Source organism: Heliangelus exortis, chromosome 3 (genome assembly GCF_036169615.1).
Source record: "Heliangelus exortis chromosome 3, bHelExo1.hap1, whole genome shotgun sequence".
Lineage (NCBI taxonomy): Eukaryota > Metazoa > Chordata > Aves > Apodiformes > Trochilidae > Heliangelus > Heliangelus exortis.
The window spans coordinates 52,917,473-52,944,667 of record NC_092424.1 but is presented as its reverse complement, the minus strand read 5'-3'; the positions used below and the strand labels follow the sequence as shown (position 1 = coordinate 52,944,667).

The 27,195-nt window shown below is 37.0% G+C and overlaps 3 protein-coding genes across 13 annotated transcripts in view; 1 reads left to right on the top strand and 2 right to left on the bottom strand.

The window, feature by feature from the left end:
- The first annotated feature begins 257 nt into the window (after positions 1 to 257).
- Positions 258 to 26,330, top strand: TFB1M (transcription factor B1, mitochondrial). Of its 4 annotated transcripts, none has more exons than XM_071740626.1 (8): positions 258 to 334; positions 1,399 to 1,554; positions 2,353 to 2,504; positions 5,623 to 5,731; positions 7,342 to 7,493; positions 11,423 to 11,542; positions 21,897 to 22,024; positions 24,638 to 26,330. In XM_071740626.1, the coding sequence occupies exons 2-8, from the start codon at positions 1,422 to 1,424 to the stop codon at positions 24,900 to 24,902; spliced, it is 1,059 nt and encodes a 352-aa protein (XP_071596727.1). In that variant the 5' UTR covers positions 258 to 334; positions 1,399 to 1,421; the 3' UTR covers positions 24,903 to 26,330. The 4 variants fall into 4 exon arrangements, with proteins under 4 accessions (XP_071596727.1, XP_071596725.1, XP_071596728.1 ...); XM_071740624.1 differs by having other exon boundaries at positions 259 to 354; XM_071740625.1 differs by lacking the exon at positions 258 to 334 and adding an exon at positions 670 to 981.
- CLDN20 (claudin 20) lies at positions 15,024 to 18,371 on the bottom strand. Its single transcript, XM_071740614.1, has 2 exons — positions 18,039 to 18,371; positions 15,024 to 16,209 (listed from the first exon to the last, which is right to left on the bottom strand). The coding sequence occupies exon 2, from the start codon at positions 16,119 to 16,121 to the stop codon at positions 15,462 to 15,464; it is 660 nt and encodes a 219-aa protein (XP_071596715.1). The 5' UTR covers positions 16,122 to 16,209; positions 18,039 to 18,371; the 3' UTR covers positions 15,024 to 15,461.
- Positions 25,528 to 27,195, bottom strand: part of TIAM2 (TIAM Rac1 associated GEF 2) — a 171,009-nt gene continuing 169,341 nt past the window's right edge. For all 8 annotated transcript variants that reach the window (XM_071740617.1, XM_071740615.1, XM_071740620.1 and 5 more), the window contains one exon: positions 25,528 to 26,787. In XM_071740617.1, the coding sequence (XP_071596718.1) occupies positions 26,153 to 26,787 (635 nt within the window). In that variant the 3' untranslated portion in view covers positions 25,528 to 26,152. The remainder of the gene's footprint in view (positions 26,788 to 27,195) is intronic.

The window sequence follows — 27,195 nt, the reverse complement described above, 5'->3', positions numbered from 1 at the left end:
CCCACAAGGATGACTGCTCAATTTTTTTTATTATTCAATATTATTACAAATTCAGGACCATCACTCCACACACCCTCCCCCCTGCCCCCCCCCCCCCCCCCCCCCAGCACACCCTACAGCTACAATAGTGCCCCCCTCCGCGACCTTCGGAAATGCTGTGGGCGGAACCATCTCTGGGCCCGCCCGGAGCCCTCGGAACCGCCCCGTCCCCCCAACCCATTGGGCATGCGCGGAGCACCCTCTGTGGGGTCCAGACCCAATCAACGGGCGGAACCTGTACCGGCAGGCGCTCGGCCAGCCGAGAGCCCATTCCCATGCCCCTTTCCCTTTCCGGGTCAGCTCCCGCTCCGCACCGTAAGGAAGCGCCGCGCTGCCGGGATGCTGCTTTGCGGGGCAGGGGGGAACGGGAGCGCTGCCGCCTGGAAGGGGAGCCCTGCGGCGGCTCCCAGTCTTGTCCTCCTTGCGCGCCCCCGCTTCCCCTTCCACGCTGACCTGCTCCGCGCACGCGTAGCCGCCCGCCTTGCCCCCCCACCTTCTCTCTCCCCTCGGCCGCTGGGAGCATGCGCCCTGCGGCGCCGTTCCTTGGGCGGGGCCTGTTCCGGGGGTGCCTGGGGGGCTGAGCCTTAGGCTGGGGTGCTCAGGGGGGCTGTGGCCCTGCTCGGCCAGCGGCCCCTCAACAGCTGTCAAATGGTGGCTGTGCTACGCGTCCGTGTCCCGTCCGCTGGTGTGACCACGCCGCGGCTTTGGCCCCGTCAGTCCCTGTCATGGGGTCCCCAAGAGTGAAAGTGGGGAGGGCAGTGTCTCCTCTGGAAGCCGGCAGACAGCATTAGGTTTCTGGGGCAGGACCCGCCACCCAGTCCTGCGGGGCGCCTGGTGCTGAAACTCCTTCCTGAGGGTAGTCATGGTGAGGTGGTGGGAGTAGAGGGGTGAAACATTCTGTCCTGTCGTGCTGAAAGTTAAAAGATTTATTTTTTGAATTAGGTAATGCTACTCTTCACACTTGGGATTCCTGTCTTTATCTCTGCTTAGAAAGGCAGATGATGAGTTCGCAAAAAAATTTAATTCTTAAGGGGTGCTAGTCAAATATCTCGATGTGATGCCGTGAATTCAAGCAGATTATCCTTAATGATTTTTTTTTCCTAAACTAACGAAGTTTGATGCTCAACGTTGTCAGAGATTGTTTTACCTGATGTTTTGGCAAAGCTACAAAAGGAGACATGCCCAAATCCCACAAACTCTTAAAAACACCACATAAAATAGTAAAAACAGTGGTTCAAAATTTAAGCACTTGTGTAATGATTTGTAAACCATACCTCAGTTTGTATATTTAGTAGTGGTTTTAATGTTAAATATATTAGAATTGTATATACTGGAATCATCCATTCAATGTCTCTCTAGGAGGAAGGAACAAGTTTTGTCTTATGGCTGCTCCAGGAAAGGTGGCAGCTTTCCGTCTGCCTCCCCTGCCAACTGTTGGAGAGATTATTAAGCTTTTTCGCCTTAAAGCCCAGAAACAGCTTTCTCAGAACTTTCTACTGGATTTGCGATTGACAGGTTAAATATTTTATTCTGATATTTTTGGCTACTATAAAACATGCATCCCGATTTTCTTCTGAATCCAGATTCTAGCTAAGGAGGTAGTGTTTGCTTGACAATATTTGTAAAACAAGTGGTAGCTCAATGGTAGGCCTTTAAAGACCTCTTTTAAAAGTAGTCTTAGTTTAGAAAAATTAATTTTGCTTGTAAATTTCTAGAAAATGTGGTTCTTTATAGAGTAATTTTTAGGGTGAAACTATATTCCTTTATAAAATATATTGATTGAAAAGCAAAAATGCAAGCCTTAGTAGTTCTCTTACCATCCAGGTACTGTTATAGTTTATAAATCTGATTTTTAAATGAGTGGGTTTTTTTAGATTATTATGTATCATAGTACTGGAATTCTGCATCTTTTTTGAGGCTTAAGTTTCCTTGGAAAAGAGGTACTGTAGTGCAATACTGTTATAAACATAAGTAGTGATACTTCAGGACATTGAGTGCAAATACTTGCTGGAGAATAGTACTGCTAGTTTAAAGACTAAAAATAATATCTTTGTATTCAGTCTGCAATGGCCAGCAATGTATTTTAAAGGCATTAGACTGAAACTAGGCTTTTTGAAACAGTTGAGCTTATCTTGTATGAAACAAATCTAAATTCTGTGCAGACCAGCAGGTGTGTGATCATTTAACTGGGATGTGTCACTGTGTCTGTTCTGAGATAAGCACGCTTGTGCTTCAACAATAAACAATGAGTTTATCTTAGAGAGCTGGATCTTTTGGAGAATAAAGACTTACTATGTTCTTTGTGTCTTGCAGACAAGATAGTGAGACAAGCTGGCAACCTGAAAAATGCCCATGTTTGTGAAGTGGGCCCTGGGCCAGGAGGAATTACCAGATCCATTCTCAGTGCTGGTGTTGAAGAGCTCCTTTTAATAGAAAAAGATGCTCGTTTTATTCCAGGATTGCAGGTACCACCTGGAGAATTGTTTGTATAAATACATCCATGACACTGAATAAGAACATTTTAAGAATACAGAAAGGTTCCAAGTGTTCTATTGAGATCTCATAATTGAAAATAGGTTTGCTTCCTTGACCTAAATTGGAGCTATCATTTGCCTAAAGATGAAAATACACAGTAAAGCTGTTAATTGCTCCTGCTTTTATATATGTCTGTTCCTTTAAATACCTGCAGTCTCTTCAGGGCCTGAGCCTGCAACTGAATTGAGGTTGAAACCTTATTTTCAGGTTGAGATGTTTCAGGTGCTTTAAAAGTCTATCCATACAGGTGGAATAGTGTTTTAAGGCTGAATGTAATGTCTTTTATTCTTGCTTTGCACTTTAATCCTAATAATTATGCTTTAAAACTTGTAAAACTGTAAACATGTATCTACAATTAATATAGTTCAGTGTGGATTAACATCCAGATACAGCAGAAGAAAGCAAACATTTATTTTATGTTTCCAAGAGAGCCTACTCTTTAACCTCTGTTCCTTCCTTTTGTGATTGGTAGAAGTTTACAAGTCATTGTGCCATTTTTTCAAATACTATCTAATTGTGTTTCTATTAACTTTCCATGTTTATAGAATTTGGTTATATCAATCTAGTAAGACAAACAGAGCCCAAAATCTCTTCAGATTCCTTGTTTTCTTGTTGCCTCTTCAGTCTCAAATCGTAGTAATTTAAAGGGATTTCCTCATATTGTACTGTCTTCTGTAGTAAAACAACAGTGAAAATAAATAGTTGAGAACATTTGGGAACTGATACCATCTCTGTAGGGCAATAATAATTTAAGATACAAATGAATCTGCACATGTCCTAAACCTAAATATACGTGTAACTGTTGTTGTAGGGTTACCCATTGCCAGTTTTTAGAATGACAACTTATGAAAAATTTGTTTTCACTTTTGTTGAGTGGTAGAGAGTCTCCATTTTTGTTTTAGATTTTAAAAACTGTTTGGGATTGGAGGGAATTTGATATTAAGTGTAGTTAACACAACATTAGTTTAAGATTTGAATGACAGAAAATGTCAGAAATTAAAATAACAGTTGGGGACTGTTACTTTAAAAGGTCTCTTTAGATGCTTATAAAATCACTGCTGTAAACTGCTGTGAATTTTTCATTAACTGTTTTTCAAGCTGTGGTCTCTATCACAGAGCTGAAATGGGGATCCTCTTTAGTGCAAAAATGAAATAGAGTGAAGAACATATCTGTAAAGAGTATCAGTTGACACAAGCTGAGAGTCTTGTCAGTTCTGTCTGACTCTTAAAAGATTCACAACCTTCCTATGCCCTATGCCTTAAATAGTTGTTAGACTGCAAAGATTTCTGAGGAGAGAAAGAGCACTCTCATCCAGAGAATGGATTAAACATAATAGTTCCAGGAATACAATTTCATTTGTTAAACTATGCCCTTTCTGTTTTCTTCATGTCCTTTTGGCTGTGTGTACAGAACAAGATGATTCTAAGTTGGAGAATCACTTGGCTTGAGTGCTTGGTGCTCAAGAGCTTTTGGAACTGTGTTAGCTGCACATATGGACCTTAAAATGAAGAAAGTTTCAGTGGGTTTCTCAGTCAGTTTCATGTTGGAAATACACAACTGGGACTTCCTGCTCACAAATTAAGGGCAGTTCTTAATTATGGAAGTGTGATATTCAAAAAAACCCAAACTCCTCTTGACATGAAACTATTACTAAAATACATTAATATTGGATTAACATGTTAATAATCCATTATAGTGTAGGGATCTGTCTCCTTCCTCTTATGCTATTTTCTAACTTCATTGATCTTACATTTTCATCCTGTTATAGCTGTGTTACTACTAGGCTCAGTAATTAGTTGGGAAAAAAAGGGGTTTGGTATGGTTCTCATTTACATTTGAATAAATCAGTAGTTTTCAGCTGATTTTTCAGCTGATCGGTAGATTTCAGCTGAGCTACTCCAGGATAGCAAAACTGTAAGAACAGCAAAACTTTAGCTTCAAAGAAAGATTTGACAAATCATGGCAGATCAGTGAATTTGTGTGCTGTATAAGTGCTAGTGTAATGCTGAAAAATCCATTAAGTGGTTTGAGTTGGGTTAGTTTTTTTTTAGTCCTTGGAAATAATTAGACTTAAAATATGTAGGGTCACTTGATTTTTAATTATATATATATATTTTTTTTAATTAGTACTCTACACAAAATTTAGCTATTTTGATGGTATAAATCCCACTTTTACTCAAAAAACCCAAAAACCAACCAACCAACAAAAAAACCCCACATGCAAGTATTCTGTGACAAGTATGAGAAAGCAGCACTTTCCTATGGCTCAGAGGCCTGCAAAAGGTTTTGGTACCTCTGAGCACATAAACATGATTCAGACTGAAAGTAGAGCTAACAAAGGTGACAAGATTATTTCAGCAGTTAAGCCACTAGCTTACAACTAGAGAAATTGACTACAAAGTGATTTTGTAATGTCTAAAAAGACAAATTTTCTAGACTTTATCTCTTGTTACTATACTCATCCCCTCATTTTTGGGAACTCCTTGGTTTCTTATGGTGTGAACTGACAGTACTGCAGGGAGTACTAAGAGACTTTTTTTCCCCCTTTTTAGTCTGAAATCAAAAATTACTATGTATTTCTGCTGCCATGGATCACTTGTGGCTAAAATTGGATAATGGGCCCTGCAGCTGTGGGTAAAGCAGAATAAACAACATGAGCCTTGCTTCCATCAGTAATGGAACTAAAAAATTTTCAAAATCTGATGATTGCATTATTACTTAAATCAGGTGGGGTCCTGTTAGTGCCCTTGGGGCTTTTTCATTATCCATGTTGAAGTGGCTCTTAGCAGTCTTACCATGTTTAAAATCCCTACTAAGAATTCCACAGCTGTGAATGGTGTTTATAGAGAATCACACATTAAACTTTTTTTTGTGGTGTTTGCTTTTTGAAAGTAAATGCTTACTAATAGTATGCTCAATTTTAAATGCTATTGTGCCTTTTTTTATACTGAAGGTAAATATATAGTAATAGTTTAATTCCTGCTGTGGCTGGAACTGGAAATCAGTTTGGTTAATACTGTGAATTCTGCTTTCTTGCTTACAAACAGATGTTATCTGATGCAGCTCCAGGAAAAGTGCGCATTGTTCATGGAGATATCCTGACGTATAAGATGGAGAAGGCTTTTCCAAAGCACTTAAAAAAGAACTGGGAGGATGGTTAGTATTTCAATTTGATATATTTCATTTTTAAGACTTCTGAGTTAGTCTTAAGTGTGACAATACAGTTGTAGTTCATGCAGTGCAGGTGTTACTCTACTTGGTACATTTTGAAGGTAAGAAGAGAGGGACTAAAGGACTTTCTTCCTTTCTAGAAGGAAACAGAGAATCATCCTCTTCTGAGGCAAAACAGTCTGTCACATTGTCACAGTCATTCTGGCATTTACCTTAGTCAACATCAAACAGCTTTGCAGTTAGAGTGTCTTGACTGTACAGTAAAGACTCTTGGAAAGTATAAAAGCAATCTGAATGGTATACTTTCTTTCTAGCTTCTTCCTCTTTTTTTGAAACCTGAGCTTCTGTAGGACTTGATTTCACCTCCCTTTTAAAACATGTAATATTATTAGATAAACCTAAGATGACCTCCCATGTCCCTTTTCTAATTTCTTCATTTAAGTAATTGCAGTGCCTTAAGAACACTAAACTGCTTACTGACTTAGGACATAAAAGATCATACAACATGCACATTCACCTTGAAAAATTCTGTGTTTGCCTCATTGCAAAATATAAGTGCTTCACCAAACAGGACTATGAGCAAATGCATGTAGGAAGGTGTAGTGCAGTTTTTAAAATTCTACCATTCTTGAGCGTACATCTAAGTCATTGTAGCTGGAGATGCCTAATAAGAGGTAAGATACAACTACTAAGAGATGAATGAGATGCTCTTTCTGTGTTACTGCTATATGAAAATCTGAAAGGTTGCTGGGTTTCAGGAAGAAACTTGGCCTTTTTTGATACATGCGTAATATCACAAATATGCTAGAAACAGCACAGCTCAGAAATGCAAAAGAACTGTGTGTGAAAAACAGCTTGAATTTTGCATTATCATTGCTTATTTGAGTTGCTCCGTGTGTAGTATCTAAAAAACAACACACACTTGCTTTTGTTTTGTCTGCTTCTATTGCACTGCAGCTTAGACATAAGGATCCCTGCTAATTAAATGAATTAAATGCCTGCTTTCTGTTGTGCAACACATACATACTGATATGGTACATAATTGAACCATATATACCACTTCTTATGGCTCAATCTTTGTACTTTAAGACTTTTTGATTTCCAAGGGTTCTATACAGAAGAGCTCTACCCAGTTTGAGTAAGGTGGTTGTTTTGGGGATTAAGATGGCTCAGTAAAATGCCTCTTGGAGGAAGGTGTCGGACAGAAAGATGAGTGTGGCTGTTTACTCTCTAACAGTCATAGTTTAAAATAATAGAAACAGTTTTGCTGTTGTGTCATTTTTGCTATCCTGCAGTAGCTCAGCTGAAATCTACTGATCAGCTGAAAAATCAGCTGCAAACTACTGATTTATCGAATGTAAATGAGAACCATACCTAACCCCTTTTTTTTCCAACTAATTACTGAGGCTAGTAACACAGTTTTGGCAGTTTAAGTCAAATATAAATAGGAAGGCATAATTTTGGTGTGGCATGATAAAGATTGCTTCAGTTTTTTAATTCTAGGTTGATCTGTCTGTCTTTCTTACATGTTCTTTCAGGGCAAAATCTTACCTAAACTTTTTGACAGTTGTTTTTCTTCCATCAAATGTTAACAGAGCCACCAAATATACATATCATTGGGAATCTGCCCTTCAGTGTTTCAACTCCTCTAATCATCAAATGGCTCGCAAATGTTTCCAAAAAGGATGGACCTTTTATATATGGCAGGACACAGATGACATTAACTTTTCAGAAGGAAGTTGCAGAGGTAAGATTAGTGTTTTCCCAAAATTTTAGAGAGGCTAAACAGAAAAAAAAATTTGTAATTTCACTTACAAGTCCAAAACCAATCTTTAGTTGGTTCTGAGAGGAAAGCGTTGGCTCAAATTTTAGTTTGTGTGGCTGCAAAATGTGAATTTAATGTTGAGTTAATCATCTGCTCTGATCATTTCACAGTACATATATTTATTTTTTTTAATTTGTTATGAGGGGATTGATTTCCTTGAGGTACTTTATTTGTTTCTGAAGCCTGATTTCCTCAGCATGAATATATTCCACAGTACTCTTCTGTTTTTAAGGATCTCTCTCCTCTCGCATTCATTCATGCACCAAATCGTCAGTCTGCTTTTCCTTACCTTTCAGTCATCTCAAGAAATACACTAATATTGTTTTCTTTGCCCACTGAATTAAAAATAATTTATTGTAAAACACATCTTCCTTGAAATAAGGAAAAAGGGGAAAAATTATTCTGGAAAAAAGAATTATTTCCAGTTGTGATTAAATGTGTAAAACACAGGAGATATTTATCAAGACCACGTAAACTCTTTTTTAAATTCAACTTGTGATCAGAATCATGAATGGATTTCTGCCAGTATTGTGTGTGTAAAAAAAGTATCACATGAGTTCTGTCACAGCAAGTCCAAGAGCAAATTGAGATTTTACTTTGTCTCAAAAGCCAGATTAACAAAGAAGTCTAAACTCATCTGATATGTAGTAGTGTTAATTGTAGAGCAGGTTGACCTACTCCACGGTTCTTTCAGACTTAACAGTTTATTTCTGATGCCATTGCATTAGGCATATCTTAACATGGAAGCTGGCAGACTTTTTGCTTTGTATTTATGAAAGCTGTATGGCTTCTTACCAACACCTCAGTCTGGCTTCTTTATGAGCATCTTACCCTTTAAAAAAAGAATAAATTCCATATCAGTCTGAAAACTGGATTTCAGTCTAATTACTCAGTGTTCATAAATACCTGGTTTTCTGTGTGCAACCTAGATGCCTTTGTTGTTGTAATTTTGATTTTTCAAAGTAAAATTTCTAGTAGGAAAATTTTGCTGTGCTTTTTTCAGTAAGTAAATTGGTAATACTGTATACTCAAGTGGCATTGAAATTCTGAGGGGTCATAGAAAACCATATTGTGCTGTCATTACCTAGCCCTGGTCAAATTTAAGACAAGTACTGCAGCATTTCCAGTAGGTGGCTCTAGGTGTCCCCTCACCGGGGACAAACGTTTAGTGTGACATAAATTAGATTTCTTATTTCAGTTCTCATGTGGTTGCAGGCATTAAAAATTCCAGATCTGTTTTTTTCATGTCATTTGAGATTAGACCTTGCTGCAAAGTATGGCTAATGAACTATGATGTAAAATGCAAAGCGTTGATGGGCAAGATGCAAAGTTTTGTGATGGCAGTGAAAAAGGTGGCCTGGCACTGTATGAGAGCATAAATACTCTGTACTTTCTGGAGCTGTAGCCAGCTGCCTGTGCCATTGGTGACATGCAGGTTATAGTGCTTCTGCACCCAGCATAGCTCAATGGGATGCAAAATAGCATGCACTTGTAAGTTCCTTGTATAGATATCCACAGCAGTAAAAAGGATTCTTTTAAGTGTTCTGTTACTTAGTGGATAAGAATTTTCACCTCGTCCCAAATTCCTCAGTGGTTCATCTCAAATCTGCTACCATTAAAATGAGTTGTATTTCAGTTTAAATAGAGGAATCTTTGTCAGTTTCTAATTTTGAGTAAAAGTGTTCAGAGTGAATAGTTTGCCTGAATTGTTGCCAACGTGATCTGCAAGCCAGGAGGTGGGGTGCTAAACTGTTTGAAATCTAGAAGGCAGGCACATTTGAAGAGCAGAAAAAAGTTTTGTATCTAACACTGCTGTCTATTTAGAACACCAGGCAAAAGGTTCTAATAAAGTGGAAAAAAGCTCAGATTTTTGAGCAGCAAACAGAAAAATCACCATTATATTTTCATAACTGGTATACTTAAAATATAAATACTCATGTTCTATAAAAAAAAAGTTGTTTTTCAGAAAGTGGCTTGTCTACTAAAATGTGTTTAATATTCCTTTCTGTGGTTAGCTTTGGCAGTCTGATACTGCATGTAGGTTAATTCCTTTGGCAGATTTTAGAGATTTCTTAATAATGGGGGTTTAATATGCATTTATGAAAGGTATAGTGGCATGGTATAATTTACAGAAGAACAAAAAAAAAATTGTTTTGTTTGTGTCATTGAGAGTGGTTGATAGTGAGCAGCATCAAATGAGATGTGAAGTGTCACCTTGATTGTATTCCAGGTTAGGCTTCAGAATACTTGTTTTATTTTGTGCCTTGCTAAAATTTTAATAGCAGATGCAAATATGTACCTAGTTTACTTAACTCAAGCATGGTTTTCTTAGTGCAGTTTCAGATGCTATCCATACTTTAAGATCGAAGAAAATTTTGATAATTGACAGGTAAAAACCTGCAAAAACAGGTCAGGTTGCAGAAATATGTGCACAAACTTTTTAGCAGGGCCTGTTGCAACAGGACAAGGAGTAATAATTTTAAACTAAAAGGAAGTAGATTCAGACTAGAGATAAGGAAGATACTTTTTTACAGTGAGGGTTGTGCAACCTGGACAAGTTGTCTATACATGTGGTACATGTGGTATAGATGTCTATAGATGTGGTAGATGCCCCATCCCTGGAAACATTTAGGGTCAAGTTGAACAGGTCCCTGAGTAACCTGATCTAGAGAAAGGTCTCCCTCCATACAGCACAGAGGGTTGGGCTAGATAACCTTTAAAAGTCCCTTCCAAACCAAACTATTCTATGGTTCTATTCTGTGAGTATATTCTCAGCATTTTTGTGTTGCTTGAGCAGTGACATTCACTGGTATGTTCCTCCTGGTGTGGTTGAAGATGTTGCTGCCCAGAAGTGGATGTTGTTAAGTTTATCCTTTCTGTTGCTGAAAAACAGGAACTGTTTTTGTGGGGAGCAAAGACTGGCTGGTTTGAATTGTCATTGGCAGGGCTACAAACGTTGTCATTATGTCTGTTTCATTTCTACTTCAGAAGTTAAGGAAGTGCACATCTGATTGAATTGTTAGACTTCATAGCCTGGATTTTTTCAGAGAAAAATGATTGTGGATAGATTTTTTTTTAATAATTGAAAACAATAAAGAAGGTACTTTCAAATGTTGATGTAGGAAAAAAGAATCACTGAGCTTTAATTTTGAAAAGTTGTTGAAAAGGTTTTATTTACTCTATGCTAATACTGAAACTGCATTTCAGGAGAGTTGTTTAAATATAATCTACAACTTCAGCAGTAGGTTTAATTTTATTTTTTAGGGACAGTTTTAATAAGCATGGCAGTATTTCATAAGTAAGCTTTTCATCTGAAGTTAGATGAGGTACAGATGTTATCATATTTGCAAATTTGTTTTAATTTTTTTTTATTAAGCTGTAGTGGTAAAATAGAAACAGGAATCTTTGAAGTTATATTTCTGCATAGCTTGTGTAATGTCTTTTACTGTCCAAGACTTGAGTCCTTACTTTACATTTAAATCTTGATTTTGCTAGCGAAACACACAGAACATGTTTCTTGCCAGGCAATAAACCGTAGGAGACCTTTGTCCAGACCACTTTTTTTACAATCTTTGTAAGAAATTTCCTGGGAAAATCAGATAATTAGTACGTTTTTCAGTATTAAATGCCCTTACTGTTAGGTATTCTAAATTTATGTAAAGTAGACCCAGCTTCCTTGCATTTATTGTAAGGGTAGATGACATAATAATGAATCTTAAACAGTTGTTTTGCATTGTTTGTTGTTTTTTTATTATTATTTGTCTTTGATTACACTGAAAATGAAGCTTTAATGTAACTGATCACTTGGTCAATTCAGTATCACTGATTTGCATGTTTTGACTCTTCAATAGAGGCTTGTAGCTAATCCAGGAGGCAAGCAACGTAGCAGACTGTCCATCATGTCTCAGCATCTCTGCACTGTTGAAAACTGTTTCGTAATTCCAGGTGAAGCCTTTGTTCCAAAACCAGAGGTGAGTTTTTAATGTGTTCCTTTGGTTTTTTGATTGTCAGTCAAGCAATATACCTGATTTTGAGTGAGGAGCATAGTTAGCTGCTTTAGCTCCATGTCTCCATACTACAAAATAGGGTTATGTGATATTCTTGTAAAAGGAGCATACTTGCTTCAAGAAGAAGCTTTTATTTTTGGTTCCTCAGAACTTGACTTTGACCTGCAAGCCTATCTGCAAAATCAATGTCCTACTTTGGGTGTTTCTGAAAAAGGATATTAGGATCTAATGACAGGATAGTCTGCTAGGATTGTACCTTCTATGGAAATCCTGCTGGTTTACAGTTTGCGTTTATAAACAGTTTGGGAATTGTGCCTAGAAAATTTGATGGGTCTTTTGAAAGATTGTAATAAATACAGTTTTAATTTGTCATCTTTCTCAAAGGTCTGTCATTTTACTCTGTGTATAATCTTTCCATTTCACCCCACTCATCTTTAATATGTTTAACTCCCTCCTCTTTGCTGTCGCAGTTTGTCACATGCATCCTACTGCCTGTTTAAAAAAGTAAAGATCTTCCTCTTGTTTGTTCTTGAGTCGGTAGAGATGAACAGACTCTTTGCTGTCCTTTTATCTACTGCCACTGTTTCTCATTAATAGCCATCATGATTACAGGAACTGACAATTAATAAATTAAATTGCTTTATGGACAATGTTTTTGTTTTTAAATGTGTGCCTGATACTAAGTGGGGCCTGAATGCTCAGTAAATCTGCTGTTTCAAAAATGAACTTTTTGGTTTTGCAAGTTCCTCCTAAACTTTGCTTATTTGCTCAGTTCACCAATACATCTTCCTTCTCCATTATCACAGTCTCTCTTGGTCTTTTTACTCCTCAGGATTATCTCTTGAGAACTTTTGGAAGGTCATTCTCTCATCACACTGTATTTTAAGGCCTCTATCTGGGCATATTCAGATGATGATTTAAAATTCTGCTAGTATTTTTTAAGCAGGTATCTGTTTCAGCATGTTAAATTAATGGTCATGACAGCAGTCTGTTGTGAAGAAAAATGGCTGTGCTGAAGGTATCTTATTGTTTGCTTTCTGTTTTTGGGTTGTGGAGTTTTTATTTCCAGCCTCCTAGCTGAATGCAGAATACATTTAGGATGTCATCTCACTGTTAAATATGTGAAATAGTGTTCAGAAAGGCCAAAGTTCCAGTTCTGTGGTGGTGGTTTCTCAGTGATGGATACAATTTGAGGGCACAGTAGAGCTAATATGATCAAAAGTCTTGTGCAGGCTGTGTCAGAATTAGGAAGCTGTAACTGACATTCCCATTTTTCTGTACTGAAAAGGCCATAGTTGACTGAGAGAGGTGTAATTCATAGAATTGTGACAAATGTATAAGCAAATTGTAGTCAGCTGGTTCTCTGTTAAATAAAAAAGGCACTACTGCTAAAGGCAAGCATATTTTCATTTAATGCATTTTTTTTTTTTTTGAGTTAAAACAAGTATTGCTGATACTGCAAAAGCAGAAAGTACAGATTTTTCAGACAGACCTGGCATTTGTTCTCACTGGATTTTGTTTCCTTCATATTCCTGGTGTAGATTGATCTGGTTTATTTATCTTTTAGCCATAGACTGACTTGCAGTTTTAGATATTACAATTGCTGATAGAATCTTTGTTTTCCTGGAAAGTTCTTACATCACAGTATGAATGAAGTAGCTCAGTGCTTGATTTTTTTTTCATCAGTATATGAAAAAGTTTGTGTACTTCCATATAGAGTTCTAGGAAGAAAAATTTGCTGTTCATGTAACTGAAGAATGCAGTTACTACCTTTTTATTATGCTCTCCTATAAAAACACCTTTGCTTCTTATTTTACTTATGTCAGTTTTAATTCACATACCTAGCAATGATCACAGCTCAGTCTTGTGTCAAGCCCCTTACTAAAGGTAGAGATGCATGGTTTGGGGAATGAGTCATTTGCCTCATTTTTGCAATGAAATTGCTTCAACAATACCTGTGAATGCTGAGACATAAAAGAGTCTTGGTTTATGGAATAGAATGGTGCTGCACAGCATTTTATCTAAGCAAAGAAAATGTGGCATTTTGGTCCTTGTGAAGCCTGTGAAGTGCTGAATAACTGCTGGTACAAGCATCAGAAATAGTGAAAAACAAGCTTCTTGGTGAATACATAGGGTACTCAAAATGTGTAACAGTAGTAATTTAAACAAGACATAATTTCATTCTTCATTTATTAAATTAAAAGACTCTTTACATATTAGATGCATAGAGCATTTTCCTTCCTTGAAGGCTGTAACAGAAGATCTTACTTTTCCCAACAAGCTATACATATAACATTAAGGCCCCTTCATATTGTTTTCATGAATTTTGGGCTAATAATGTGGAAAATTAAAGTTTTATATAAATGTGCAAAATAAATAGTAATTGGTTTTGTTGAAAGACTCATTCAGCATTATCATAATCCTAAATTTAAAGATCTGTATCATATCCCATTTCTCAATTCTCTTACCTGTGCTAGTAAATTAACATCATTATGCTTTTTCTTTAGGGAAGCATTTAGAAAAAAACATACTCTCTCAATGACCAGTAGAAACAAAAATCTGTGTATTGAAAGCAAAGGTTCTAAGGGATCTAAGATTATAAATCAAAGTAATCGGATTAAGAAAATTAATTTAAATTCAGAAACTGTGTCTTTGGCACCATTGAATATTACATTTTACAGTAATAGAATACATTGGAGTGGTCCTGAAATAAACCCTACTGAAAAAATTAAAAGCACTTGTAAATTTGTTTTAGAATGCCAGGAACACAGAAGACAGTAAATGGTAGCTGTATTATTTAATCTGTTAAAAGCTACTTTGAGCCAGTATAAGCCAGAACACATCCAGAGTTTTCTGTAACATAATTAGTTTGTATCCATACATTGTTGTATTTATCCTGTGTGTTACAGTTTGAAGGCTATTTCATAGTCATGGTTACATTTCTGGTGTTCTATTAGTCCTCAAATCTTACATTCATTGTGTACTGATAGATTAGTAGCAATGGGTAAATGCCTAGCAGGCATTTCTTTAACAATAATATATGAAGCCCACAGCAGGTGGCCATTTGGGGTGGGAGAGACATTTTTGGCAACATCTGAATGGTACTGCTGATTCTTCAGCCTGATATGCAGAATATACAATGCAGCTAAGGTTTGGAGCTAGGGGCTTTTGTTGTGAGCTGGTTTTGGTTATTTTGTTTTTTCTTTTTTTGGCTAGTTGGTTTTGTGACATTGTGTGGTATGTGTTTATGGGGTTTTTTGTTTGGTTTTTTTGGTGTGTTTTTTTGTTTTGTTTTTTTGGGGGGGTGTTGTTTTTCTTTTTTAAAACCTAATTAGAAAGGCAAATGAGAACTGAAAATGCAAGGCAGATATCTGTTACTTAAAACCACTGAACTGGGCAGCTTGGACAGAGTGTTGGGAAGTTGGGGTTTTTTGTTTTTGTTTTTTTTTTTCCTTGCATTGTAATTAGAAGATAGAAGTGTAAAATACACTATCAAACATTAAAAGCATAATAGCCTGATTTGCTAAATAGAAAACTTTTTAAGCATCTATGCTGTAATAAGCCATCAGTACCCTTACTGTATTGTCCCATCAGTACCTTAATTGGACTGTCAGTTATGTTGGAAAGTCTTTCCTTTTTCTCCAATAAATCTTGGAAGTCAAAGCAAATTATTTGAAAATCCATCCAAAAAAGTACTCTTGTAGCAGATATAAGCAGGGTTTCCTACTTCATTCTTTTTGTGGATGCTGCTATAAACAAAATACCTTGCTTAAACATAATAGCAACACAGATGTAAGAGAAGTTAAGTGCTATGTTATACCTTCTTTGAAGCAGTCAAACTATACTTAGCACACAAAACAAAACCACCTCGATGGATACATATTTAAACATAGTCCTTCAGGTTGTAACCTGTGTCGCTCTCCTGTTCTGTGGATGAGAAATGGTGCTGTTTTGGAGGGCAAATCCACGCTCCTGGCTGCTTTTTAAAACAGGAAGTGCAAAAGATCACACCAGCAATAAGCAGAAACCCAGATGAAATGAATCCTGTGTAAACTGCTCCTCCTGGTTCATGTTTACTGCTCTCTGGAACGTTCTGGTCCAGAAAATTTGAAATAATTTCTCTCGTGTACCAGGATGTAGGTACTAATCCAAAGATTCCGGCAAGAATGAAGCAGATTCCTCCACCAAAACAAGCGTGGCTTTTGCTGGCAGCGTCCCCTCCCAACTTTGTGCATTTCATTCCAACTGTAGTGATGCAGATCCCAAAGGCTGATAGGATACAGGACAGTACCATGGTGGTCCGTGCAGCCTGGATGTAGATGGGGAGAGAGAGAACGGAGTATTTCAGGGTACAGCTAAACATCCCAGTGCTGTACCATGTGCAGTCCATCCAGAGTCCTTGCATCTGTGTTATAGCTGTTATGATATTTGAACCAACATCTGCATTTACCTTCCAGTTTGGCAGCAAAGTGGCTGTGATATCTCCAAAAACACCAAACAAAGCCAGAATAAAAGCAAAGAACTGCAGACTTGCTGATGCCATGATGATTATCTGCTGTCACCTTTTGTCTGCCTGTTCCTCTCGTAAATGAGTGTAACTGGTTGGTAGCTTTGTAGCCAAGGCTGTAGCCCTTTGTAATAGGGAGGAAGCAAGGGGGAGGAGAAGTGCAAGGGAGAGAGAGAAAAAGAAATCAGCAAACACAAAAAAGCTTGCATTTAATTAATTTATCTTAATGAATACGTGAACATGACCCTGCAGCAGATGAGAGCAGCTGAACAGCTGTACACAAGGTACTCGAACATAAATAATGGCAAATGGACAGTGTTTGTGAATTGCATAAAAGAAGCTGCTGCCCTTTCATGTATGATTGCAAGCCAGCAAGCAAAACCTTATTTTACTGGAGTTGTTTTGGTAATACTATACAGATTGCAGGCTTACTAGACAAGTATACATTATAAATGGAATGCTGGAAACTTGCAAAGTAGAAGCCATTGAGATGTAATGCTGGGTAGAAAATACATTTTAATCTTCAGGTGCCTTTTTTAAGTGTGTTGTTGGTTGCAGTCAGCTCCTGTTGACTTTTATAACTGCGAATATTGATAATATTTTGTTTAAAATATGGTTAAATATAACACTTAAGTTAAATATTGTCTATTTGTTTGTTTACCAACTTATGAAATTTCATGGTTTTGAAGGAGAATAATATTGAATTTATTTTTTGCAGTATTTTCACCATTAAGTAACGTTACTTTTCTAAATCAATATTTTATTTTCAGCCAGAGATTCTCATTCCTTGACTTAGAGCAGTAGTATTGAGCAAGTCATAAGAATAGGGTTGGCTTTTGTCTGTAAAATACTGGTTTTGACACTGATATGGAATAACTCAGTTGTGTAAGTGCATTCATTTTAATCAGTCACTTACCTGTCTGAAATAATTCGCAAATTTGCTACAAAGTGGCAGTTTAAAAATTAATTTAAAAAACCTCCCTGCTATTCTTGCATAAAGAATCAAATTTCCTTTGACAGATGAGAACATTTTAGGCAGTATGACTGTGCATCTGGCAAAACAGAACTGTTGCTGTTACGTCAGCTGGACTGTTGTGATACCAGATGAATTAAAAATGGTATGAAACCTCTGTGATGAGGATTAGAAATGGTGTCCTCTCTTTTGAGTGGTGGTGTATAACTGGCAGGTTTTGTCTTTTATCCAAGTGATAGAAGAAGGGTGGTCCTCACTCTGCATTATGCTTCCTAAGACATTACATGTATAAACAATACTAGAACTTTATCCCCTATTATAATGGCTTTTCAATGAAATAAGTGAAACAAAGTATCTGTAGCATAGTGCTTATATTTCAATTCATTATACATAAGACAACAAGGTTTTGATCAACATGTATTCTAACAGTCTTTAGTGGTATTGCATAAGAAGTTGTTCTCTAATTTTTATATTTTACTTAGTTCTGGTAATTGTTCAAGAATGTGCTAACTCTATCCAGCATGTACGTATTAAAATTGTGATAGTTAAGGTGAGAGTATTAAAAGCTACAGATTTTAAGAATCTTATTTCCAAGGCCTGCCCGTTTCCAAATCCCTTCACCTTGTTGAGACTGTGAAGAGTCAATTTGGCAAGTACATATAATTCTCTGTATCAGGCCCAGGGAAAGATGGCTTAACTTCCTTTTACAGAAGGAACTGACACATCTGGATACCTCAAAACTGTGATTCAAAAGGTTATTCTGGAATAGCTCATTAGGATATGGAGTCAGCTTTTTCATTGCTGCTTTGTTAAAATTTCAGCATATAGAAGCATGCAAACATAAATGCAAACAACTGCAAATGGTAGTTATATGTTACATTTAATGGGATGGACCAAATTAAAAGCATGATTAATTCAAGTATAAGTACTGCAAGTATAATAAAGGTTACAGTTTAGTTTCATTTTTCTGTAGCACTTACTGCTGGATGTGTGGTCAGAGATGTTTTCTTCACTGTAGATGTCCTGGAAAAATGCAGTTTCTCTTGAATGGAACTATCCCTTCTCATATAAAACTGCATTGGCATGTATTAAGAAATTTCTTGGAATGTTGTTTTCTCTTCTCTGCAGCAAGTGCATTACTGCTGTTTGTTCCCTCTGTTAGTTCCATCTACCCGAGAATAAAGGAGTACTTTGTTTAATGAGTTTTGTTTGACAAACACTCAGTAAGGGAAAGCAAAGAGATTATGCAGAAAAACACATGAAGGCTTTTAGTCCTAAATACATAATGATATCCAGGTTCTATAATAAAAACTGTATGAGTGATTAAAAGGAGGAAAACGTGAAAAATCCAGAAACTCTGTAGATTTATGGATTTGGGGATAGGCGGGGAGGGGGTGAGTGTAGGAGCGTGTAGGATTCGTTTAAGTTGAACTGAGAACCAGAGGATTTTGTTGTTTGTGGGTTGTTTGTGGTTTTGGTTTTTTATCCCAGATAATCTTACTAGGAGTTTAAATTTCCTAAGAAAGAACTATGCAACCTATTTTGATTCGTAATTGGAACAGCAGGACATTTCTGTTCAAGAGCAGGTTTTGTTTATTCTTGATAGCCTTAGTCTTCAGTAGGTAATCCTTGTTACTTTGGTCTGAGTCTGTATAAAAGAATGAAGAATAAAGCTGTTAAAAGGCTTATATGGTAACTGTAGCACATGGGAGAAGTGGCCTTAACTTGGCTATCATGAAGTTAAGTCTTGCTGATTGTAGCTGTGAACTACCCAAACGTTCTGCACCCGACTTGTGGTTTCCTGTGGTGCTGTTTGAGAGCCCATTGTGAATGGAGTGAAGTTATTACAAAACTGTTCTTAAACAGGAATCAGATTATTGCTATTAGTGCAGGGGCACGGTTATTTTCTGCTGGAAGTGAAGCAAAATGAAAACCTTGCACTGGAACAAGATTGCTACAAGATACTCATGTCTGGTGTTACACCTAACATTTGTAACACAGGAAATGCTGGCACTGAACACTTGGCTGGTGGAAGTGCTGGCTTAGAAGTATTTCAGTAGGTTCTCAAGCAGTTTGTTTTAATGAAGTAGTAGCATATTCTGCTGAGGTTTCAGTTCCCTATGAGTAAATTAGAACTTGAAAAAGGGTGTGTGGGTCTGCTTTCAATACAGCCCTATTGTAAGATACATGGATTGCCCACCATGAGACCTTTATTGTCAATAATTAGTAAAAATTGTCTCATTTCAGTTTATTCTGATTTAGAGTGTTGATTTAATCAGCAAGACAGCAGACTTCTCTGACTTAAGTTGTATTCTGTCATGTGTTCCTCCTACCCTACCATAACATAAACCTTCATTGTACAGATACACTAGAACAGCAAGGGGGAATAATTGCTGTACTACTGACAGTTCAGGGATATCAGCTGAGTAATTTACTATTTATTATTTTGTAAGAAGTATTGTTTTGTAAATATTTCTAACATGGTGGGAGAAGAAAGCTCCTGTTACTAATAAAATTATCAGCAAATAAACTTGTGTATATTAGGTGTTCTTGTGTACTATATTGGCTTTCATAATTCTGCTCTGTTTTATACATATGAAAAAGGTTCAGGAAAAATAACATGTATAATTTTAAAGGAGTGGCCAATTACAAGTGGAAAGCTTTCCCCTGTTATCTGTTGCTATAGTAACCCAGCAGCTTTCTTGAGGTCCAAAGAAAACAGCATCTATAATGGAACAAATGCTGAGAAGTGCTGTGTTTTGTTTCAAAAGCAGAAATTATTTCCCACTGGCCTTAAGACTGTAAATTGAGCTGGTTTTCTCTTAAATCATACACTACATTAATTGTTTTTATTTTGCTTTCCTTTTGTTAAAGATGGTTTTAACTCCCAAAGAGCCCTCTATCTCACTTACAAGCAGTTCAACAAAACTGAGGTGACGAGCTGATCCTAAATGGTCTCTAGTGGTTTTCTTATCCCTAATTTTGGGGGGAAATATAGGCAAACATACACATGTGTAAATAAGCCCTTAGTATTTTTTTACATGGAGCTGGTTGGTCATGGGACTGTTTGCCCTGTTCAAAAGGAAACTTTTTTGACACTGTAACTCATGTTTTTTTCTGCAGTCCTGTGGTCTTCGGAAGAGGTAGCAGTGAGGTGTGGCAAAGTTAGAAGCTATCAGCACTTGAGAAATTCAGAATCTGCTTTGGGAAACACATTTAAGCAAAAACAGTACCTCTACTGTTGAAGTAGTTGTACTGACTGGCTATAGTAGACAGCTGAGTTGTTACCACTGAAAGTACAACATGGGTAGATGACATCTTTGTGCCAGAAGAGTATGTCCACATCACATAACCACATCAGTAGTTACTGTGAATTAATTGATTTTTTTTTTTAAAGCCACAAACTTAGAGCAATTTTGATTAGTACAGTACAAAATTCCTCTCATTTTTTGAAGTACTCTGTTGCTATGTGTTTTCTCTAACAATTGATAGACTCAAAATGTGTCTAGAACAGAAGCTGTTCTTCCATCTGAATGTATCTTTTATTTCAGTCAGAAGTAGCATGTCTTCAATTTAATGTTGTGTAGATTCTGTTCTATGAATGCCAATATTGACTTTAAGATGTTTTTAAAAATTGGATGATTGTCCATCATATCAGCAGATTAAGAGGCTGAATATTATTAAAAGTCTGACACTTATATTTTTTTGTAGCTATTCAGTGGCAGTATTTGTACAAATTGCTAAAATTTTCAGTGCTTTCCTCCACAGAATGTATCTAGTGTTAATATCTAGTTTGGAAGATGAATTGCTTTATTTGATATTCTGAAGAATTAGAATTTAGCCCAGGCTGTATTTTGTAATTCTGAAGTCTGGATTCAGGTCATTTCTGTATAATCCATTATCTCTATAGTTGCAGGATATATTTTGTTTCATATGTAGATATGTATGCATTGGAGGAATGCTGTTACTTCATTATTTTTTCAGACACGGGGAAAGCAATTGCTCTGTGAACCACGCTGATTTTAACACATAAGAATATAAAATAAGCTTGAAAAAAAATCTTCATAGAGTCATTTAAATGTAATTTTCTATGACCTGTGATACATAGTATAAATACAGGCCATATGGCTACCTGCAATCTTGTCTACCATTCCTTTAAATAGAGAAGAATTTAAAAACCTTAATATACAGAAAAGTAATTCCTCTGCTACCATTTTAGAAAAGCCTTAGAGCAATAGAAAACATACAGGGAATGGGTTTAATTTCTACTTATAATACCAATTTTCTCCAATTGCCCTTCAGCCTGTATATTGGATATTGTCTAATTTTGTATATTAGATCAGAATTGTCTTGTGGAAGGATCTGAAGAAAGAAGTGCTAATTGCTTCACAGATTACATTGAAGTTGTTCTAAGATAGAGAAAGTGCCATGGGGAAAAAATGTGCCAAGCAGTAATGGCATGTGAACTAATTGGAAATATGTATATAACTAAGACAGACTGAAATCCTGAGGGCCTTGAAATATAAGCCAGATTTTTATATTCAAATACTATGACATCAGCTATGTCAGTATCAGTATAGTATATACTGTAACACCACTGCACAGGTATGTTACCTGTCACAATAATGTCTTCCTGTGTTCTGTCTGTTTCCTCATGTCTAGCTGGTTAATGTATTAGAAAAAATAGAAATAATAGCAATAATAGAATGAAATAGAATAGAAATAGAAATAATAGGATGTAATAGAATATAATATAGAATTATATAATAAGAATATTATAGAAATAATGTGTCTCAGAGGAGAAGATGTATTCAGATTTATCTTTCTTTTCTGTATAGGTGGATGTGGCTGTGGTGCATTTCACTCCACTGGTTCAACCAAAGATAGAGCAGCCATTCGAGCTTGTAGAAAAAGTGGTTCGAAGTGTTTTTCAGTTCAGAAGAAAATACTGCTACCGTGGAATCGAGTAAGGATCTTCTATGCAGAATTTTCAGATGATGTTTTTATCAATGTGTCAGCTACTGAATAAGTTAACACTTGTAGCTATGCATTTCCTTTTATTCCTCCTATCTTAAATTCGTCATCATAGTTCATGAGATCTTTCAGATTCAGAATGGTTTCTGGGGATAAAAGTGTGAGATTAATCTCTTTCTACTGTAATAATTATTGTGCATTTCTGTAGTTTATGTTGTTAAAATTACTAGGATAAGCTAGTGATCTTTCCAGTAGTTTGCCTCAGAAACAAACAAACAAAACCAAAAAAACCAAGAAAAAACAAAAAAACCCCCACAAAAACCACGAAAAACATCCCACCAACAAAAACTGACCATAAAAGCTATGGTATTTGTTGGTTTAGCTAAAAAATGAAAGTCTTAGCATTCAGAACCAAAGGAGGGAGAATGTCATCTGTGGGAAATTTTACTTATTTGTGGATAATATGAAAAAGCCGAATTGTTGTTTCTGTGCTTGCACTTTTATCGAGCTCTTACTGACTTTTTAAAAATCCCCATGTCTTACTGAGGGAATTTACCAGTTTCTCTAACTGACTGAAGAAACCTGCAATTTTTTTGCCAAGGATCCTGTTGAAACTCCAGCATAGCTGGAAAAACCCAGTATTCAGCATTGTAGAGCGTATGACAGAGCTGCTGTTATGACTGGGGTCACACTGCTGCAGCTTGGGATAGCTGAATTCTTTTGGACATTATTTTGGCCCTGATGCAGTCCAGAATTAGAGTGGATCTCACCTTACTGAACTACATACATGGCCTTGTATGCCAATATTTTAAAGTTGAAGACAGAATTTTTTTCTCTAGTTTTGTTTTTTTTGCTTGAGCCAGTGAATGCTGTTGCTGCCTGGGATACAAACGCTTGACCTAAAAGTGAGTACCTATTTGCCTGTGTTCTGAGTATGCATTTGGAGGTTGTTAGAAAATTAATTATCTGAGCTCTATATAGGTTTGCATTTGATTTGCAGAGCTGATTGCTTGGGTTTTGGGTTTTTTTGTTTCTTTGGTGAAAGAAAAGGTTCAGTTGATAATGTAAGCAAAAGGTGCACACAGTCAGCATATCTATATTACATAGAGTATTTAAAAAAAACAAAACTATAATGTAATCTCAAATTGCTGACAGCAGTGCTGGATTCTTTTGAGGCAAGCAGGGGGAACCTGAACTTTTGGCCATCATGTATGCCCTAGCAGCTTATCATACTTTAGCCCCTAGTGTGCAGCTAACAAATGCAATCCTCTTAATAGTTTGGCTGACCTGAAAAGAATAGCAAGTGCGGTGTACAGTAAGTCTGTTAAGTTTGTTATAAGGTATCTGTGTGTCTATTATGTACACTGTATAAAAACAAGGTAGTAGAATCAGTTTATTTTTGTGTGTAAATTCTGGGATGAGAGCCATGGCTAAGACTAAACTATCAAGTCTGTAAAGAAAAATACTGTAGTTTGCATTGCTCTTTGTGGACATTTATAAGATGTTTCATTGTCTGTACATCAAATGGTTCCAGGGACAGCTTTAAACTACCAAATCAAAGAAGAGAGTAACTTAAGCAGGGATAAAAAAAAAAAAAAAAAAAAAAAAGATTGATCCACTTCAACCTTGCTGACCTGGATGCTGAACTGCTGAACTTTTTGACCAAGATCTAGAATAGCACATACTTCAGGTTGTTCCCAGAAGTTCCACCCTTCCCTTGTTATTTTAAAACTGCTCTCAACTTTGTATTCTGGCTGCCCACCAACAGCCAACTATCACTTACTTATTCAAAGCCCTTTGTCCAGCCAACCTGCAAAACACAGCTGGTGGCTCGGGGGAGTGTTACTGTTATTAGATACACAACATTTTTAGGTCTATGTATGACAGAGGCAGATCATTTGAAAATTTGGACATCCACATCAACCATGTGCAAATTTTCTGCCTTCCTGACCTGTAGACTGAGAACTGCTGCTAATAAGAGTGGGTGAGCTAGTACTTCAAATAGTTTTGAGATTTGTAATATGCATTTTGGCAAGACCTTAAAAAAGTCATTTGAACTGACTGTTCACAGTCAAACCAAGTCATTTATGATGTAGCTAGATTCTCTCCAATTACCCAAATTTTAGTGTGAACAGTGACTGAGCTGAAAACAAAATCTAGGATTCCTGGCACGTTGTCCACATTCCGGAAATTATTAAGCGACTAGTTAAATACTCCTTTCCTCCTTGGTTGTTTTTTGGGGGTTTTTTTGTTTTTTTTTAATTCAAATTAGAGTATTAATGACAAGTGATAACAGTATCTTTTCCACTGGAATGAAACACTTATTCCACCTGAAAGAAACTCATTTGGTGGGATCTGATCTGTTTTGCACAGTGTAATCTGCTGTTGCTCTGCAGATAGGAGGCTGATTCTAAGAAGTTTCTGTATTCACGCCCAAACTCTTGATTGTGTCAGCAAACACGAACACACATGCATGTGTTTAATGTACAGTGTATGTTATTTGCTTTCCTCTATTGTTATAATTTGCATTTGCAGAAAAAGGGCCCTTAAATGTTTCCATGTCTGAATTGTTTGAATTTATTTATCTTCTCCCCACACCTTTTAGGATCTTGTTTCCTGAAAGTGGACGTTTGAAAAGAACAGAGCAGCTGATGATGACAGCAAATGTTGATCCAACTCTGCGTCCTTGTCAGCTCTCCATGTCACAGTTTAGAAATCTCTGCAATACATACAGGAAAATGTGCGATGAAGACCCGAGTCTTTTTGTGTACAATTACAGAGAAGAACTGAAGCAAAAGAAGAAAAATAAAAAGAGTTCGCTTAAAAGTACCAATCAACCCAAACAGACTGATGAAGAAGATCAGCTTTAATAGCTGTAATCAGCAGCAGACTGCTTTTTAAAAAAAAAAAAATTAACTCCTGGATCGAGAGTGTTGATTAAGTATAAGGAGGCTTATATATTCCTGCATCCGTGCAGGTATGGAAGAAATACTTTTGAGAAAGTGGTGGAGAGAGAGAGGACCTTCCCATTTTATTTATTTGTTCCATTCAGCTGTAAATGAAAGTGAAGTAACAGTCCAGTTACAAGGTGCCTGCAGGTTCTTTTTACTTCAGAGGAATGGTTGGAACACATACCAAGAACAAGGTTTGCTGTGAAACGTGCCATTAAAATTATATACTTCTCAAGTAACTGAGGTTTGTAAGAAAGTGCATTACTGAAATGTAAGAAAAAAACTTTTCATACTTCCGGATGTAAGACTGATAGGTTTTTTTTGTGCTCCTTTTATCCTGGAATGTCCTACTGTGCAGAGTAATTCAGAAAACAAAAGCCAAAACTCTTGTATAAGTATACTGAAGGGACAGGCTTAAAGGAGGATAAAGTGGCCAGTTTGCCTCAAGGTCTGCTAATACTCTTCTCATTTATGCACAAGCAAAGAATTTGGGATTTAAAGCTCCAACAAGACAAGCAGGATGATAAAAAGTAGAAAACATGGCTAAGTACAATACTTGTCTTTTACTGTACAGGCTGGTAGAGAAAATAAAAAATACAGTCAAATAAAAGATTACAGGCCGAGCTTTGTTTTTGTATTTACACATATGTATAAAGTATAAACAGCATCTTGAAACTTACTTACAAAAATGAAATTTCTGCACTCTTGTGCACTAAACCACATTAAAATAACTTAATTCTGCTTTAAATAAAGCAAAAATGAAAACCAAAGAAATAAAATGCCCAAGGTATTGAAAAATCCATCTTGCAATGCTACTTTCCATTGTAATCCCCTCCTGCCACTGACGAGCACCTTTTCTGCTTTACTTAAAATACTAATGAGGCCATCCTTTCCTTCCTCTCCCCAAGAACACTACATCATTGTAATAACTGCTTAAAAGGGATGAGCTAATTTACAGACCTTGGCCAACTTAATCTATTTTTGATCCACAATAAATTAAAATAACTTAAGAATCCTTTACAGCTGTTTTTGTGGAAAAAAATGTATTAGTGCACAAAATCAGATAGTTCTCCTGCAGCTTCCATGAATTTACTAGTTTTAAAGCAAAATAAGTTTGATGAATTTTATGTGGACTTCAAATGAATATTTTAAATACAGTGCTTAGCAATCTAGGATTTCCCATGCCTCTCCACAGCTTCATAAAAACAGTCCTCATTAACTACAGATGTTAAACTCTGGACACTAAATTCTCTCTCTAAAATAGAGTTCAGATCCAGGTTTGCAGCATCAGAGTGGCTGTCAAGGGACTGGTGACGTTCTTGCATTGCCATTAAAGTTCCTCTGTTACGTTTTGTGCTGTTTACTTTTCTCTTCACTGGGCAGAAGTGGCCACGCACCAGCTTTGGATGCCCTCCTGCCTCAAAGCCATCTCCTTCCTCATTTTCAGCAGCCTGGTCCCTTTCAGAGTCAGTACTTGGTTCCTCCGAAATCTTCAGCCGCTGGAACTGTATTTCAATATCTTTTGTAGGACTGCCCTTCTTTATGCTCTGATAGTCATCATCATCATCATCACTGAGAATATCGGATTCTTTGACAAGAACATTGGAGAAGTCAGATGCACAGCTCTGTTTCTTGGGAGATGAATTTTTGGGCTCCTGTATGCTCTCGGTGGTGTGGCAGCTGCTGCTCTGCGTGCTGCTGCTCAGGCTGCACTCATCAGAGTCCTGGAAGGTGCCTTTCCCTGGGTCACCGTTCCACTCGCTGCTGGATGAATTCTTCAGTACCTTCAAGGACCTTGTGGAAGCTGTGCAGAGGAAGCAGGCAGGCTTATTTTTTTTTCAGCAAACATCAACTGGTTATACTGTCTGTCTCAATAGCCCACTTACAGTTATGCTCAACACAGTCTCATTTGATAATCATCCTGGGTCAGATGTGTCAACATTCTAATACCCCCAGCACGATCCCATGCCAGAGCTTTCATTCCACCTACCCCAGGGCTATCTGCTTGCCTTCATGTGAAATATAAACAAAATCCTTTAAAAATTGCAATAGGATTTACACACATCTGCAGGAAAGCAAGATTGATTCAGGCACCTCCGGCACTGGGGGCGGGGGGGTGGGGCAGGCAGGCTGTAGGCGGGAGCTGAACTGTCCCAGTTCCAGTGATGTTAAAGGGATTTTATGGACAACTGAACCAATGGAGAACTTGAAA

What these genes read in the sequence shown, in the direction of transcription:
- TFB1M (XM_071740624.1), top strand. Translation starts at nt 315, where the DNA reads ATGCCCCTTTCCCTTTCCGGGTCAGCTCCCGCTCCGCACC. An exon ending in ACTGGATTTGCGATTGACAG is followed by an intron (nt 1,555 to 2,352) that starts GTTAAATATTTT and finishes TGTGTCTTGCAG; the next exon opens with ACAAGATAGTGAGACAAGCT. An exon ending in GTTTTATTCCAGGATTGCAG is followed by an intron (nt 2,505 to 5,622) that starts GTACCACCTGGA and finishes GCTTACAAACAG; the next exon opens with ATGTTATCTGATGCAGCTCC.
- CLDN20 (XM_071740614.1), bottom strand. Translation starts at nt 16,121, where the DNA reads ATGGCATCAGCAAGTCTGCAGTTCTTTGCTTTTATTCTGGCTTTGTTT.